The sequence below is a fragment of the Phalacrocorax carbo genome, chromosome 1 (genome assembly GCF_963921805.1).
Source record: "Phalacrocorax carbo chromosome 1, bPhaCar2.1, whole genome shotgun sequence".
Lineage (NCBI taxonomy): Eukaryota > Metazoa > Chordata > Aves > Suliformes > Phalacrocoracidae > Phalacrocorax > Phalacrocorax carbo.
Genome location: NC_087513.1, coordinates 159,573,492 through 159,591,109, shown reverse-complemented (window position 1 = coordinate 159,591,109; position 17,618 = coordinate 159,573,492). Strand labels below are relative to the sequence as shown.

The 17,618-nt window shown below is 35.8% G+C and overlaps 1 protein-coding gene across 9 annotated transcripts in view; it reads right to left on the bottom strand.

Annotated features, from left to right (window-relative positions):
- Nucleotides 1-479: 479 nt before the first annotated feature.
- Nucleotides 480-17,618, bottom strand: part of DOCK9 (dedicator of cytokinesis 9) — a 134,428-nt gene continuing 117,289 nt past the window's right edge. For all 9 annotated transcript variants that reach the window (XM_064440648.1, XM_064440646.1, XM_064440647.1 and 6 more), the window contains exons 46-53: nucleotides 12,914-13,036; nucleotides 12,458-12,571; nucleotides 10,803-10,949; nucleotides 8,484-8,694; nucleotides 6,750-6,940; nucleotides 5,413-5,513; nucleotides 5,074-5,212; nucleotides 480-1,703 (exon numbers count right to left, since the gene is read on the bottom strand). In XM_064440648.1, the coding sequence (XP_064296718.1) occupies nucleotides 1,581-1,703; nucleotides 5,074-5,212; nucleotides 5,413-5,513; nucleotides 6,750-6,940; nucleotides 8,484-8,694; nucleotides 10,803-10,949; nucleotides 12,458-12,571; nucleotides 12,914-13,036 (1,149 nt within the window). In that variant the 3' untranslated portion in view covers nucleotides 480-1,580. The remainder of the gene's footprint in view (nucleotides 1,704-5,073; nucleotides 5,213-5,412; nucleotides 5,514-6,749; nucleotides 6,941-8,483; nucleotides 8,695-10,802; nucleotides 10,950-12,457; nucleotides 12,572-12,913; nucleotides 13,037-17,618) is intronic.

Sequence of the window (17,618 nt, the reverse complement as noted above, 5' to 3'; positions counted from 1 at the left end):
GGAATTTTGTTTCAGAAACCTAACTGGAAAAAGCAGAGTTCTCCAGCATTTCACTGCCAGGATGAGCTGTTTTGGAAAAATCTTTGATGAGTAATGACAACATATGAGTTTCATGCTATGCTCCAGAAAATGACAGTAAACCTTATGCCATAATGAAGAGATGATTTCTGCTGTCATTTGATGCAAAAATTCTGAAGAATTCCTAATATTAACTGTACCAGTGAGTAACAACTTTTAGTTACTGTAACATGCTACCTGAGTGAAATGTGATGGATCCAAAACGGATGTCTTTAATAACCTAAATTCCGTTTCTTGACAGGGAATATGAAACACACCCTAGAAGTGTCTGCATCTCATCTCATACCTAAGCTGCAAAAAGCATTTTTTCCTTTTTTTCTTTTTTTTTTTTTTTAATCAAGCTTTCATCTTTCCCCAGTCTCGGGGACAAATCTGAAATAAAAACCAGAGCACACAGTGAAAAAAGTAACTACTTTTTTCCTTTTTAATATAGATGTAGTACAGAATGTTTAATTACAGCAGGACAGTGCTTCCAGTTAAATAAAATTAAACCCCTTTATTTTCCCCAAATATAAAATTACTAAATTAATGTCTTAAAAGAATAAGAATATGGAAAAAGCTTTAAATTATACCACCATTTACCACAGTAACCATGATCACCAATTACATACTCCATTGCTTTGGCAAAAAAGTTTTTTTTCTTTTAATAACTGCATATAAACCTAACATAGCAAAGACTGTATACATCTTTATATTGCACTTATTTATACACAGGAATAAATGAACTGTAAAGTCTGCATATACTTGGAATGAGCAAGTTTTCACAATAAACTGAAAGCAGAAAGGTAAGAGCTGGTATGAATATTAAAAAATGCTTAGAAATGTAATACATTTATGTACAGACTGTATGGACTGTATTAACAAACCATATGTACATAACAATTTACTACTATTGATATTTTAGTATAGCTCAGTGTTCATTAATACAGACCTTTGGTTGTATTTAGTTGTTTAATAAGATCTAAGCTCACATACCTTCAAAATGCAACAAGGTATAAAATAAAGCACAACAATTTGCCAAATGGTACAAAAACTACTATTGTCAGTTCCATTAAACCCAAAAAACTAGTGTCTCTGTCTAGCCCCGAAATAGTTCTTGTACTTGGAATCAATCTCTATGTGCCATACACAAAAAGAACACCTGAATGTTACATATCTGCAAAATTACATCCCACAACACTTTGTTATGTGCAATTAATTTCAGTAATACTTTCTAATGAAAGAGAAATTAACTTCAACTTTATATTTTTCCAACACGCACCGCTGCAATGACATTGTGAATACTTTGAAATGTTACCAGCAAGATTAAAAAAATACGTGTGCCTCCCTTACTCTAAAAGACTATCACCAGTAACTGCTATTTGCTAAGTGTGCTCAGACATTCGTACGAATTATGCAGCTTGCACGTGCCCAACATTTAGCTTCAAAATCCTGAGTTCCCACACGATGAAGCAAATCCACATACTTCAGATAAAACGAACATACTTTCCTTTACAAAAGGATCATGCAACTGAAGAAGAACTGGGCATCCCATGAACTGTTGTGCTTGTTGGAGTTCCACTTATGGCGTTGAAAATGTGTAGCGAATTGGGCATAACACTGGCCTTCTCTTCAACCGGAGTAATCTTAAAACGGAAAACATGTATTTACCAAAATGTTACTAAATGACACAAGCATTTATGAAACGGCTAACCAATTTCATAACGTGCTGCTTATCAGCTCAACTTTTTAGCACTTTCTCACAGAACTTTCTGCACAGAACTTCCTTTTGGGGATGGTTATTCTTCTCAGCCATCCTCTACTAGATTTAGGATGGCAGCAGTTATTGCTCCAACATCAGTTCTCCCAATTTAGGCATTACACTGTCCTCTCTAGAGGAAGCTTGAAGAGCTTCTCTCATTTCTCTTGTTAACTTTCAAAAGGAGTTTCACGAGGACAGCAGGCTTTCTTTTTGCCCCTTTTTTGTTTGTTTTGCTTCTTTTTTTTTTTTTTTTTTTTTTTGACTTGGAGGTATGATTTGAGCGTTTCTTATCAAAAGCTATCAAAGCACCAAAAAGACTTCATTCTTAACAGCTATAAATTTACTGATGTTAATATTAGAAATCAGAAAGAAAGGAATTATGTAAAGATTAGACAAACTAAGAGCAGAAGTAAAGAAAACTAATTACCATCCCATCTGATCATATTGGCAAGCAGCAAAGGAGAAAAAAAGAGAAATCTGTTAAGATTCATTTCTGTATTTTTCATAACAATTTTTTGGTAATTGTTTAAAATCCACAGTTATAAGACAGATAACAGGGTTTTCTTTCAATGACATTAGAACAAATATTATGAGAAGCTCTTTTTTCCAAATACAGCGATAGGCAGGCATACAAAGGTGACATCTTTAAACATTTTAGTGAAAAGCCTCATGATTCTAAGCCTTCAGGGGAGCGACCAATCTAATTTAAAACAAAATCCCAATAACATAGGATGTTTTAATTATTTACAACTAATTACTTTCATATGAAAAGAACACAGCAGTAGGCTAATAGTACACATTACTGCAGTCAGTACTGTACTTTCATATTCTGTTCACACTACCTCAACAGGTATCAGTTGTTTGCCCTTTCTTCTCTTTTTTTACTTTTAGACAATATGATTAACTCCTGAAGTTTCAGGCATTACATGCTTTTTCTTATGTCAGTCTTTGGACACTCACACACCTGAGCGTTTTTTAAACATATGTATCTTGCATTGAGTTCAAAGTATTTTTTTCTTGTGTACAAACTGTCATTATATCCTTTTACTTTTTCCTATGCCGGGGGAATATTAATTTTTTATTTATTATTCTTATCATTAAATTATCTGACCAAAACATTTTCCTCTCTTTTCTGAAGGGGTCTTCTGTACAGCTGTCTAATTCTCCCATATAACTAAATCGTCTTGATCAGCTGTCCAAGCTGTTATCCTCCTTTCTAAAACCCTCTACTGCTTTCTGCTTTTCAATATATCACATTGAAATAAAAACTGTCCCATTTTTGTCAGCTAAGCAATTTCTTTTCCTGTTCCAGGGATCTTTCAAAACTTTTTCCTCTACAAGCATATCTGAAAGACACTGGGTTTTTTTTGGGGGGGCTTTTTAGCTGGGTACTTTTATTTGTTTGTTTGTGTCGTGTGTGTGTCCCCCCCCCCCCCAAAAAAAAACAAAACAAACAACAAACCCAAACCAAAACAACAACCAAAAACAACAACCAACACATGGATTCTGACAGGATAGCATCACACACAGAATCCCAGAATGGCAGGGCTTGGAAGGGACCTCTGGAGATCATCTTGTCCAACTCCCCTGCTTGAGCAGGTCAGTCCCTACAAACTTTGTTTCATAACATTCTCTGTCATTGGTGGTTAAAAAAAAGAAGTTAGTTTTGTGATAAGCTTTTCCCTGTGATAGTGTAACAAAAGAATAAGAGAATGAAAACAAAGGCTATGCACTTGCTGTATTATTGTGCTTCACCATAATTATAGCACAGAGCTATTCATACCACAGTACCTGAGAAAACCACTTCAGGAAATAACAGAGAGCAAGAAAGCATATGAAATGAACTTTAGACACTTGACACATTTTTTAACAGAAAAAAAATCACCATAAAAATTTTGGATACCATCTAAGCAAGGGTAGAATAAAGGCACATCTTTCTTAGAGAAGTCTATGGATAAGCTGTTACGCTGGCAAGCTGACTAGCTGTTTGAGCAAGTACTTCTTGCATAATAATAATTTAGAGATGTCAGAAAATAGTAAATGCATAAAGTCACTGTACATCTAAAGGATGCGATCTTAAAAAAACCCTGTAAGTTTAACAGAGCATTTAAATGTCTGCTAGGCTGGACACCTCAGGTAGGTCTCAAGTTTGATTTTTCTTGTACAATTTCATTTCTGAGTACAGCCTATAGTTTTTGTATGGACAAGAGAAACTCAGAGCTTCTCTTTTTATCAACTGGTTATCCAGACTAGAATGCGTTGGTTCCTAGACTAAGAAAAGCTGCTATTATGCTCACACATCTAAGGAAGTCTCGCAGATGTGTATTTGTAAGGTAAAATATTATCAGAAAACACAGGTATTTCTTGTGGGCCAGAAATACAAGACTCAAGGGTTAAGAACTATGAGCCACTCCATGGCTCTGGGAAAAGATTATACAAATAACAGTGGATGAAGGAAAAGGAACCTGAAGTGATGAATATCATAACAAAAATGTCAAGAAGGCAGGGATCAAGCATGAACCTTCAGCCCTTCCTTCCTCCCGAAATAATATCCCTGCCTCTATATTCAGGAGACATTTCTACCACAGATCCTAGATGCAAGGTCCTACACCTCACTCCACGAGAGTTCTGGTTTTCCTTTTCTCATATCTCCAGCTTCCCTGTAGTGGATTCCCCTCAAGAAAATGTGTTGGAATACCTCTTGAAAGATGTTTAACTCTTTGTTGCAAAAGTAAATGCTGACACCTCCAAAATCTGAAGAAAAAGGGCTAAGCTTGCAGATCAAATCCCCCTGCAGTTACCAGGAAGTATGGACTAAAATGAACTTTTTGGGCCACTGAAGAGAGACCCCTGTGACTACTACACCTATGAAGTATAAATGACATATATATACTAATGTAATTAAATTTGTTTTATCTTTTCTGTAGTCTTCCTCTCCTACAAAAAAAAAATAGGCTGGTGCTAACCAGATATACTTTCTTAATGAGGAAGATTTAATTCTGAAGGTCAAGAAAGGATCTGCAGAAAATGCACAAAGAGAAAAAAAAAAAAAAAAAAAAAAAAGAGGAACTTCCACAACTCCATGATATGCTTAGGGTCCAATGAGGGGGTTATAGTCCAATGGGGGGGGGAGGGGAGGCGGGTAGAAAAGAAACAAACATTTTGTGTAAAGCATTACACACAGTTCTCCTAGTGGTTTCACATTACAGCTATATTCTGAATGCTGGTATGTATAATTTAATTTCAGCACATACTTGTTCATGCATTATTTCAGAAAGCTCTTTTGCCATTTCTCTGTAGTTGGCCTTCATCTCTTCTTGATATTCCAACTGATCTTCCTTTATAAGTCGTTCATTTACACCCAGGGCATGCCCACAAGCTTCAACAAATTGCCTGATGTAGATAAAACAATAATTAAAAAAAATTATGTCAATCAGGAACACAAAAATCCAAAAGATTAATCCAAAATGATAGCTTAAAGTATGTTTTTAATGCAGTCAGGACACTATAAAAGTTAAAAGTTCTTAAAAAATTCTTAGGATATACATCTTGGAGAAAGTGTTTTTTTTTTTTCTCTCTTCCAAAAAACATACCTAAAAACTTCCTTTAGTAGCTTTACTTTGTTGTCTGGATATCTTTTGGTGTTTGTATCATCTAGGAAAGCTCTTGCATATGCTAACGGACCAGCATTAACCTAAAAGGACAAGAAATACAAAATAAAGGCAGTTCTCTGACATATTGTCTTAGCAGTAACAGATACTACAGGTGTCTGTCTGATTTGCTTTTCTTAGAAGAAGATACTGATTTCAGAAAAGCTGGGCTTATGAAATAAGACGACTGCTGCGGTTAGAACATAAAAGAACGAGAGGTCTCCATAACGCTCTGCATGAGCCTGTCCTGGCACAAAGAAACCACTTTGATGATGTGGCAACGTAACTGGCGATAGTGCCCATTTGTCATCTCTGTTTATGAAATCAGGGTGGGAAAATGAGGAAAATGAGTTACATCTCCTACAGTTTGGTCTGCCTATCGATTTAAAACACTCTTCCAAGCTGAAAATTCTGCACTAATTGGCAGAAATTTAGTTGCGCTACTATGGCACCTACATGAAAAGTGGATTCAATGATTTCTGACTCATCCCTATTATTCTTTTATATTAACAGTAAGAGCCCCTCCCTTCTCATCCTAAATGCCATCTTAACAACTTTCTGATTTTGGAACCTTGGTGGTTTGGGTTTGGGTGTTTTTTTTTTTTTATTTCAATATGACAACAGTTCATTTTAGATAACTGTATTTACTGTTCCTTTGATTTGAATCGGTTAAAATGATAGAGAGGCACTTTTGTCATTGCATTCTTAAGACCCTTACCATATTGATTTGTACATGCTACAACTGCTTTATGTATCCTATTTTGGTGAATCTGATGGTTTCTTTATACATTCAGTTCTTGCTTGCCTTAGGCAAAACGAAATGTTGCACAGTGAGATTTTCTGCTATTACCCTCCTCCTATATTTTGTCACTCCCTCTTCATCTCCATAGGGACCTGACTAAAATACAAAAGCAATAAAGACCATGTTGAACCTACTGTGAGCAGACCTACATCTAGGCAAGAATATGTTCATTCATCCTCATATGAGAAATCACTGTTTTATGGTAGTTTCAGCTTTATACCAAATCTGGTGGGGCTCATACCACCAGAAATTCCAGAGATTAATCTTGATCCTTCCATGTAACTGTCCATGATCAGTGTTTATATGAAATACTTTTATTGCTTTTCCTATTCTGGAAATAACTGCAAACAGCGAGCATATTTCTGATTTAGGACATTCTTGAATATACAGCATAGAAACTAATGACAACATGCTTCTTATATAATTATCAGAGACAGAAGCAAAAGAAAGAGCTGAATGGCAAAGTATATGGTCTTACCTGAACACTGACACTTCCTTGTAGCTTCAGCTGCAATTTGATCATATCTACTTCAGCTGAAGAGCAAAGCTGTCTAAGTTCTGCAACTTTTTTACTCATTTCATCAATGGCTACTTCAATTGGGTTTAAGTCTGTATGGTGCTGGTACATTACTGGAATGCGCTTTTTCACATATGGGAAACAATGTATAGCTATGGACAGAAACAAGTTTAATACAGTTAGAAAAAGGTTTTTGAATAAGGTGTGTTTGGATAGAATTTTATGCTAAAAATCTCATTTTGATGTAATTAGTTGCCCAATTTAATAACGCATTATACAATTAGAAATACTACCAAACGTACAAGGAAACAGAATACTGAAAATGTAAATATGCATAGATTTACATGTATTACAGCAAAGAAAGATCGTTGTCATTACTGCCACTAATAATAACCAAGAAATAAATGATTGGAACTTAATTCATATGAGAAATGTAAAAGTAATTGCTTATCATCCACATATCTCAAGGAGGAGAAGAATCAAAAACAGCGAAGTTGTATTTTCTATTTCCTCACAAGTATTACTTATGGACAGCTAACATATAAAGTAATTTAAGTTGCTTTTACTACTATATTAAGACAGTGATACTGAAGATTACACTTAACGGAGACAAAACACCAAACAGTCTTTTCCAAAGAACAAGGAAAGCTTGACTCCAGATTCACAATTCTTGAAGCTCCAGGAAAAAAAAAAAACAAATTATTTGAGGATTAACCCTTGAAGAAACCCATTTGAAACCCAGCTTTGGCTAAAAATATGAAAAGTATTTTAGCTGACAGCTAAAACGAGCTTTAAGTAAGTGAAATGGAAAAATCCATACAGGACAGAGACTCAGACCATTTGAATTAACGTTTCCAGTCAAAGCGCATCTTGTTATTTCATAAAATCGGACTTACACCTTCTCCAGAAACATCACCAAACACACCATAACTTTTTATTATACTTTTAAGAGAGATATTTAAATGTTTTGTATCACTAAACTAAACATCTTTAAAGATAGAGCCTATGAGGAGATAGATGGGCACTCACTCTCCCTTCTAAAGCCAACAAATGAGAAACTAAAGCACAGTGATTACTCTAAAGTCACAACTAAACAGAGGCTGGAAAACAAACCAGAACCTGCCTTTGGGCTCTTTTAGCTGCTTTTAGGCAAAAGAACCAATGCTGCATTTACCAGGTCCACAGACTGAAAGAATGCTGAAAAACCCCATACCCCAACCAGCAAGCATAATACCACCATTCTCTGATGTCTTATAGCAAAGAGAAGTGAGCACAGGGAAGGATGAAAGGAGAGGTGCTGACATTCCAATATTAAAAAAAAAATCAGAATGATTTAAAAGTGAAAGGTAATTAGAATAGAGTCAAATATGAGATTTTACTCTCTTTTTCCAATGCTTAGGGGGTAAGAAATCACGCAATTATATAGGTATTCTCAGATGGTCATTTATAAGTGTTCGAATACAATTTATTTTCAAGTATGTACTGATTTTGAAAGGTTGTTTTGTCTAATAGTATTTTGGTATACTTTCCAATTCTTGTTGCCTCTAACAGCCATGTGTGAAGTCTTCCGAAGGATTTTTTCTGACAAAATACACAACATATAGAAAAACCTAGTATTAAGAATTAAATATTAAAAAAACCCCACAAAATAAAAGAGCAGCTGTCTTTTAAAGGAGATTTCCATTCAAGCAGTACCTGTCAAAATAGTCCGTCGCTTACACTGTTCTTCTACTCCTCCTTGTCTTTTACCAGCTTGAGTAAAAGGCATCTCAAACATAAAGCGACGAATGTTATGAGTCCTTTCAAAATCTGTTTTTCTTTCTTGCAGCTCTTTTTCCTCAAAGTACGGAATTACATGTGTAACTTGAATATATGCATATTTTGAATCTAGATCCTTTGGATTTACCTTAAAAACATGAAAACAATTTAAATAGTTACATTGTGAATAAAGTGGATTTATTTGTAGTCACACAACTTTCAGATATTAAATTTGGTCTCTCGACCTGTAAATTACTGAAAACACAGGAAACATTAATGCTCTCACTGGGCTTCTCTGCATTCAGTTTCTAAGTATTAGGAAGACAATGCAGCTAGATGCATTACAACATGTTGGGGGGTTGGTCTGGGTTTTTTTTGTTGTCGGTTTTTGTTTGTTTGTTTGGGTTTTTTAAACACTCATTATCGGTAATTGCTATATGCAGAACTGCACACAAAACCAGAGTTGTACCCATGATTAACACTGGAAGACACAGATACAGAAAACCAAGAAACAAATACTTGTTCTGCATGACAACCGATACAACAGTAGACAGGAGACCAAAAATTGCTAGTGATAAGAAAAGTTAATAATTAATAATAAAACTCTACATTGTAAATAGTTCAGATTATCACTTTCAGAAGGCACTCCCCAACCTGTCTGTGTCAACTCTGACACCGTATGAGGGTCCCAAAGAAGGTACTGGTGAGAGCAGGGCAAACTGAAGGCTTCACTATTCAGGTCATTTCGTTTCTAGAACTAAATGAGTAAAAGACTCATGGACTGGCAGATCTTTTATCTGGCAAAAGCAGCAAGTAGTCTCTAGTACTAATAGATAAGGCTTCCAAAAGTCTTTGCCCAACAGGGTCCCTAAATAGATGAAGGTTTGTTGTTTGTTTGTTTGTTTGTTTATTTTTTTAAGTTCCCCCAACCACGGGATAAAGAGGGCAACATGAACCTGTGCATCCTTCTAAAAGTTGTTGCCCCATGCCAAATATTCATGTTCTCTCTGCCTGCCTCTGAGCCATTTCACTTCCGTAAACTAAGTGGGGAAAAAACCACTGCAAATACACACATGAAGTCACCAGGTAAGTCCTGAAGCAAACTGGGAATAGAGCTAAGGTCTCCCTGCTGTTATCCATTTTTATTGGAACATGCAGCTTGAATTTTTTTTTCTTTTTAAATCTGCAATGTTTTCAGGATTATTGGATTGGAACTTAAGTGGTAATTTATGTGCTCATTCTGATATAGCTGATAAAAAATGTTCCCTACAAATGCTGACAAACATGCATTATAATTAATTGCAGAGAATTCAGGAGAGTATACCGGAAGAGCTGTGAAAAACTGAGATTACAATATAAATCTCTTGCCTTCCATGGCATGAAATCTGGCTCTTGCATAAGTCTTCCTCTCCTTTTAAAGTTCCAATACTGAAAAGCCCACCATTGCGGTGCTTTAAGGCTGAGAAGCACAGAACTTTGTGATCTTACTGGGAGAATCAAGGAACAGAGGAGTCAGGAAATTGTAATATGAGAAGATCACCATAAAGTCTGATTCCAAACAAAAGTTAAGAATTATCTGAGGAAGGGAATGAAAGGAATGCAGAGAGGCATCCTGTGCAATATGTGTTCTTCTCAGCATATGGGATACTGTAGCCCCCCTTCAGTTCACTGGTTTTGGAACCTTCAGTTACAAAGGAAAGCATTTCGTATGACAAAAATCTAGATTTAACCAGATGACTTTGTGTGAGCATTTTTTTTTCTGCAGTTCAAGCATTTATAAAATTGAACAGGCTCAGAGACATAGGCAAAGGAGAACAAGAACAACTGACACAGAGTTAAAAAGTTATTTACATACGGTACTTTTCTCAAAAGAGGGGTCTGTTCTGTTTCTTACTTCATAAGAAAGTTTGGACTCTGTGCTTGAGGTGCAGAAATGGGAAAAACTTCCAAAGAATGACTGTGCATGAACTGGCAAGAAATATAGCTAAAGGTAACACAGGATATGATCATAATTCAAATTCGTTCTAAGATGCAGTTATTATTTTGAGAGGAAACACTACGGAGATTAAGTTTACCTTTAAGAATAATAAAAAAATTTAATAGGAGATGACAGTTCTCTCACTCCCTCCAACCAGTAGAGTTTTTAGACACATATGTTTGTGTACCAAATGAGTAACAGACAGTGGTCCCACAGTATTTCAAGTGGTTTAGTGGAAGTAATATATTAGAATTTTTTAGAGACAATAAAGACCATACTTTGCCAGAATCCTGAATCATTTTGACATTTTCAGATCCAAATTTGTCAGAGTACAGTTTTTGCAGTCTTTGTGAAATTTCTGAGAGAGGTGTGAGTTTAGGCTCTTTATAGATATATTCCTTTCCATCTTCATCCTCAAAGAATCCCTGTAAAAGAATAAAGTAATAAAAATCTTGGAAAAAAACACACAGGACAATGATTAAGACAAACATATAATGTGTGTTGTTCAAAGCAAGTATGAACATTTAACATCAGGATTCAAGCAAACGTAAATAAAGAGAAATTAAAATCTAAGTTTAAAAAGATTCCTAAGAGAATAAAAAAAAAACCAACAGAAAAATACATTTATGTACTACAGAATGAGTGAAAGGTAATGGAAACATAGTTAAAATTTTAAAGATTTGTTGTAATTTTATGATGTGCCAAGCTTTTGGGATAGCTTTTCTTCACTTTTATTTAAAAGTGAGCTTTTAGCACTGTTTCACTTGCCAAAAAAGACATCTTGTTGCCCAACAGGGCTATCTGATTCACAAGTGAGTATTTTGGCAATGGTTTACATAAAAATAATCTGAAAAATTTCTTCATTTGGTAATAAAAAATTAATTCCAGAAAATGAAATTTAATTTATGTAAAAGTCTTAATTTTATGTTGTACAATATTGGCATACACTTCTTTATTTTTATTACATAAAGCATTTGTTTTAAAACCATAACTAAATGCAATATAGAGTGCAGGGAAAGTGAAACAGGTCATTGGTTTAAAACAACAAGCCGTGTCTGAGTTCATGTTTGAAATCAGAAAATAAATATTTTTGTCATAAACGAAACAGACAAAATAGAGAAGCACAACATATCATGTATAAACACAGGCTAGATTGACAAAAATACCCACATCAGACTAAGGTGAAATGCAGTAATTGTTACTGCATTGCTTGCTTTGTAAGCAGTTACTGTAATTACCTCAACATCTGTTTCACTGTCTGTAAACTGGTATTGCTATAAAGTTATAAAAGACAACAGAATACATGTAAAGTTATACTGCTCAGAGTATTTTACAATTCTCCATGCTCGGCTGAACATTAGCAACTGGGCTATGCACGTAGAAAGTGTATTACTTGATACTGCGTGATACCATACTGATACATATGCATTCTAGACATATATTAGAGGATGTGAAGCTGTCCAATACACAGCCAGAACTTTTGTTTGAAGCATGCAATACTGATGCATAGCAAAGTGATTCGTTCTCTAAATGGAACTGAATGGGGTTTTCTTAATTGCAATGGCTATTAATGCACACCAATCTAAGAAGCAGCCTTGCAAACAACAATGTAGCACTACAGACATTAAGTCAATACATTGCTAAGAACCGCCATTACAGAAAACTTACCGCTGCCTTAAGGTAGTAAATAAAAGAAGAAAAAGGAAAAAAAATGCAAAAAATTTACTGAGGAAAATAAGGAAGAATTGTATCGGAACTGAACAATGTTTTAAACTAAATTATTGATGGTGTTTAATTATTTCTTACAGACCGTATTTCTTGTGCGTTTTATGTCATGGTATCAAGATAGGTGATGAAATAGTATACCTTGTAAAACCAATTCCGGTTTCCCTCACTGCATAGAGCAGACAAATGAAAGTTAAATAATACTCACCTGACCAAAGAACGCTACCCTGAAATAAGTTCCCAGCAGTCTCTTGCCTGTATGCATAACTTCTGTTACTTTACTGTATGCTCGATGAAGTGTGTCATATAAATGAGCAAGCCTCTAAAAATGAAAGAAAACATATAATGGGATAAAAGAATAACTTAGAGCTTTCCCATCTTAAAATAACAATGATGTCATTGTAGGTAACAACTAAAGACATCGCATTATTGAACAATAGTAATAGATTTAGCACTTGTATCAGAACGACAATATGTAAGATTAAATAAATATAAATAATTAAAAGTTAAAGAAAAACATTAATTATTTAAAATTAAAGCAAAGATCTCAACACATTGATATTTAAGTTACAATTGTAATACTCCTGTGCAGTGTGTCGCACACTTAGACTAGAAAAATTAGGATTTTTTTCTTGTTCAAATTTACTTATGATGAATTTAGTACCTCAAAGTCTCTCCGTTTTTCATAAATGGGAATTATAAGTTTATATATGTCAGCTATGAGCTCATAGCGTTCTGCCTTCCAGAGTCCATCAGCACACTGCTCCAACAATTCCATCAGCACATCCTAGATTGGGATACACGTTTGAAAAAGTGAAACAACTCAGTACTTATGAAAAGCATGGCAAATAACTATACCAAAGGTCTTCCCAGTGAAAAAGGAGATCCTGCCTCAGAACAAAATTATCTACACATAGCAATTTAAATTATCGTGGCAATCAAAAATTGTTAAAAGGAAACAAAACAAACCAGAATGGTCTGAGTGTGCACCTGTACCCTTTGTATTTACCAGGAACAGCATTTTTGTTTTAGATACTCCTGACCTCTTAAGTCTACAGATGACACCCGTTATGAGAACCCAAACTTGTCTTACCTTGTAACATGTTTTTTCAAAGTGTTGTTTCCTTGGGGTTTTGTAGTTTTGCACAAAGAACATTATTTTTAAAAGACAGCTATACAAACACTTGACTGTAATGGTTCTGGAGAAAACTATCAAACACATTACATCAACAATAACGCAAAAAGATACAATACCAAGATCTGTACTCAGAAGTAATTATCAAGGTACAACAGTAGAATTTGGTGTACTTGGCCCAGAATGAAAAGACATATAACAACAGTTAGAGAAGCTGAGAAATCCTGAAGGGTCAAAACAGTTACAAGAAGAAAAACACCTTGGCTTTGTTGCGTTTGATCTTAATATCCTTGTCACGAAAAGATAGTTATTTAATGTTAAATAAGAGCTATGCTTACCTGTACATTAGAATGGAAGCATACATTTAGCATTAGAGCAGTTACATCATAATTATAATGTCCCTTTCTTCAGTTTGTCATAATTCTTTGTTTTCCATGCATTTAATATCTTCTACTTCAATAAGCGTAACAAAACTAAGATAGCATTATTACTTTTCTCTAGTTTTAATAAATTTAAAATTAACTTGCTAACTCCATTAACTCAGTTATAACAAACAATTTTACAGATATTATGGAACAGCTTAGAGCTCCTGTGACAAAGCTGTCAAGTACTTAGTCATGGTTTGAGTGTGACAGAACTATGGTGAAGAAGCCCATTCACATTCACATACCCTAACAGACCTCAGTCCTCTTCAAACATGTCTGGAGCTCCAAGAATCTTCACAAGAATCCAAGTCTAAGACTGAGAGGTGTCAGAAGACATGACATTTCTACCTCTTGAGACCTTCTGGTACCACTCTTGCATTGTATTAGTGAAGCCAGAAGATGGAAATAACTCCTTTTACCCTTAGAAGGGATCCAATGCTACTCTAGTCCTGTCCTCCCTTTGGTAGGGGACTAAGACAGCATAAAGACATCACTAAGAAAAAACAACTTTAATACCAAGAGCAAAAAGACTGAAAAATGCTACCTTTATGCATGTCCTGCAATGGTCCCTAAAACATCTCCTCCTTCCCCCAAATCATTATCGGGTTGTATAGACTCCCCAGTATGTCCATCCTCAGCAACCAGGTGGGAGAACTGAAAGACCAGTGTCACTGCTGGACCACGAGGGCTGTCCACAAACACTCTTTTATGACAAGAGTTAACTCAGACGCCAGAGGGCATCCAAATGCAGCAAAGCTGTAAAATTTTGTTTGCACACAGGAAAAAAATATGAAGAACAAAAGCTTCATGTGAGAGAGCTGTGAGGAGGGGGAAAAGAACACAACATTCTGTGCCACCAGTCTCAATGCTTATCCATCCTCACTGGGTATATGGGAAAAACTTCTTTCTATCAGAGTTTCCCTTGTAACCTGTGAGAACGGCCTCTTGCTCTTTTAAGACACGCCTCTTAGAAGAGTCTGATTCTTCCACTAACCACCTTAGGAGCTGGACTTTTTCTAGTTTGTTGATATCCCTCTTGACTTTGGAGGGCCAGTGCTGGGCACAAGATTACAGATGGGGCGCAACAAATGCCAAGCAGAAGCAGGAAAACCCACTTCCCTCCACTTCTTGACTCTATGCTCTTTCTAATACAACCCAGCATGCAGTTGGCCTGTGTTACCACAAGGCTATGCTGCTGGTTCCCATTCAACCTCTTGTCCACTACAACTCCCAGATCTTTCTGCAGAGCTGCTGCCCAGCCAGTCAATCCCCAGCCCATACTGGCACATTGGGTGATTTTTTTCACAGATGCAAGGCTTTGCACTTGTCTACCTAGAACTTCGAGATGCTTCTGTGTTCCCTCAGTCTGAGATCCCTCCGTTTAGTTTCATCCACAAACTTGATATACTGTATCCCATAACCTACATTGCTAATGAAGATGTTGAACAACATCAGCCTGAGTATCCCTGAAGAACACCAGCCTTCACCACCATACTTAAAGTAGCTTGTATGTTTGGTTAAGTACCTCTTTCTGTTTTTCATAAAGTGCTTTAATATATTGAATTACACTGCATGTCAATACCATCTGAGCTGTGAAGCTCTTTCATTTACCAATCTGCAAGTTAGAATAACTCCTCTCATGGAAAGCCACAGCTAACAAGAGAAATAGGAAGGCAGAGACTGATGTAATATCTGTGATGGAGCTGTATTCTGGCAGAGTCTATTTTGGAAAAAAAAACCACTTCTAAATGAAATTCTTTCCAACCTTAATCTGGGTGGAATCTGGCACCTGCCACAGGCCTGTTAGCCATAGCTTAGTTCTCTCACAGATGGGCTGCTTGCAGCAGTCTAGCATGGAAAGGATATCAGGTTCCAGGCTTTTACCTTCCTATTTCTGACACCCAGAAGATTTTTAGTTCTGCAAGGAGAATTTTGACTTGTGCTGCTGAATAGGCTGTCTGGGTAAACAACTGTTCTAATGAAACACACAGAGTAACTTTTTTTTTGTTTTAACAAACAATGCACAAAAAACCCACACGCACAACAAAATTTTGTTTTTCCAACTGCCTGGTTTAGGAAATGAGTCAGGATAACCCTGGCCTGAGAGAGAATTCTTTTAAAAATGAGAATTAAACAGAGAATTTTGAAAAATTCAATTGTTTAAATGAGAAACTGCAAAGTCTTAAAGCAAATTTCACTTAATTAGGAAGACTTTATATAAACTGGAGAATATAAAAGACATTTTGCCCCTTTTAGAAACTTGTAGGGGTCCCCTTGACCTCCCCCCCCCCCCCGACTTGTAATTACTCTTTTGGAGATTTAACTCTAAACTAACTAGCATCAAGGGAAATCCCAATTTTTTGAGAAAGAATTTCTACATGACTCTTGTTACCATGTATAGGAAGAATTCCCATCAAAATATCCTTTTGCTCAGTAGTAGTAAAGTACAGCTTGAAAGATATGTTCTGCTTTCTGATTCTAACTGATCTGTCATATGATTTTTTTCCTTAGGCTAATACAGTTTTGCTTACATAAGAACGTACTGAGGAAACGCTCCATATATGGATATGTTCCTATCCATGTAACAACTAGACTACCTGTTTTGACGTTTCTTTAAATTACTAGTCATCTTAATTTATCCATGATTTTTAGTCTACTAAAAAACAAACAGTTCTTCCCTATTATTGCTCTTTCTCGGTGAACTATAAGGAGTTATCTGAAAAATAGTAACTTTTTTTCAATTTTTAATCAGTTAGAATACTACATGGTTAAGTTTAAAAAGGATTGCATGCAGGGAAAAATTAAATTTGGCAAGGTTTGATCCATTTGCAAGCTCCACGGGCTTATAATTTCCCTCTGGCTTACTTCCATTCCATGGAAATACTGAGAGATGGAAATAAATTTGCGCAGAGTTCAATGACCCAGAAAAAGCAGTATATTCTTTTTGCAGGGACTGACTAATGAGAAAAAGAGTAAAGACCTTCCAATTTAAAAAACACAAAAGAATTTAGCTCTGACAAATGATTTGTCAGGTAGACACTGACACAAATTGCTAACAGAAGTTTCCATCAGCAGTAGTCACTAGAAACACAACTCTAGGCTTACTCAGAGCAGCTTACACTTTGCTTTGAGTAACATGCTAAGTTCCACGCTGGATCAGGAGAATCAGTGATTTAAAGAATATAGCACATAAATTCCAAAAAAGCAATCTGCTATTGGGCATCTTTGGAAAGAAAAAGCACCATATTTCTCATTTCAAGTAATTGCAACTTCTGCCTTCCCAGAAGAAGGCAAGTCAACAATTGTTGTCTTAAAGCTATAGAGCAAAGCAGTACCAGATCTTAGGAGGAAAACACAGGTACCCTGAGCCTAAACCCAGGCTTAAGACCCCAAGTCTTTCATCTGTTCCTCCTAAGTCTGTTGGCACAGCCACAATTTGCACAGTCAAATAATTTTGTCATACACCTTCACCATATACAAACTAAAACACAAAAGAAAAGTACTTTTTGTTGCACAATTATGCTTACACACCAGGAATTTTTCTAACACAGCTACTGGAAGTAGTGGTCTGCCCCTCCCTCCCCCACCTATACTGGCAAATACATAGCATAGACATAGCTCTTCATGAGCAAGAGTATTCATAATCATTTCATATAGGCTTCTAAATGGTAAAATTTACTGTAGAGCCAGCGCAGATGGATCAGCTAAGACATAAGGAGTGAAACTTAAGCCAGAAAAAGAAAAAAAAAAAAAAAGAAAATAAAAAAACATTGATGCAAATCTGGTGTCAGTAAAACCACTTTCATTGT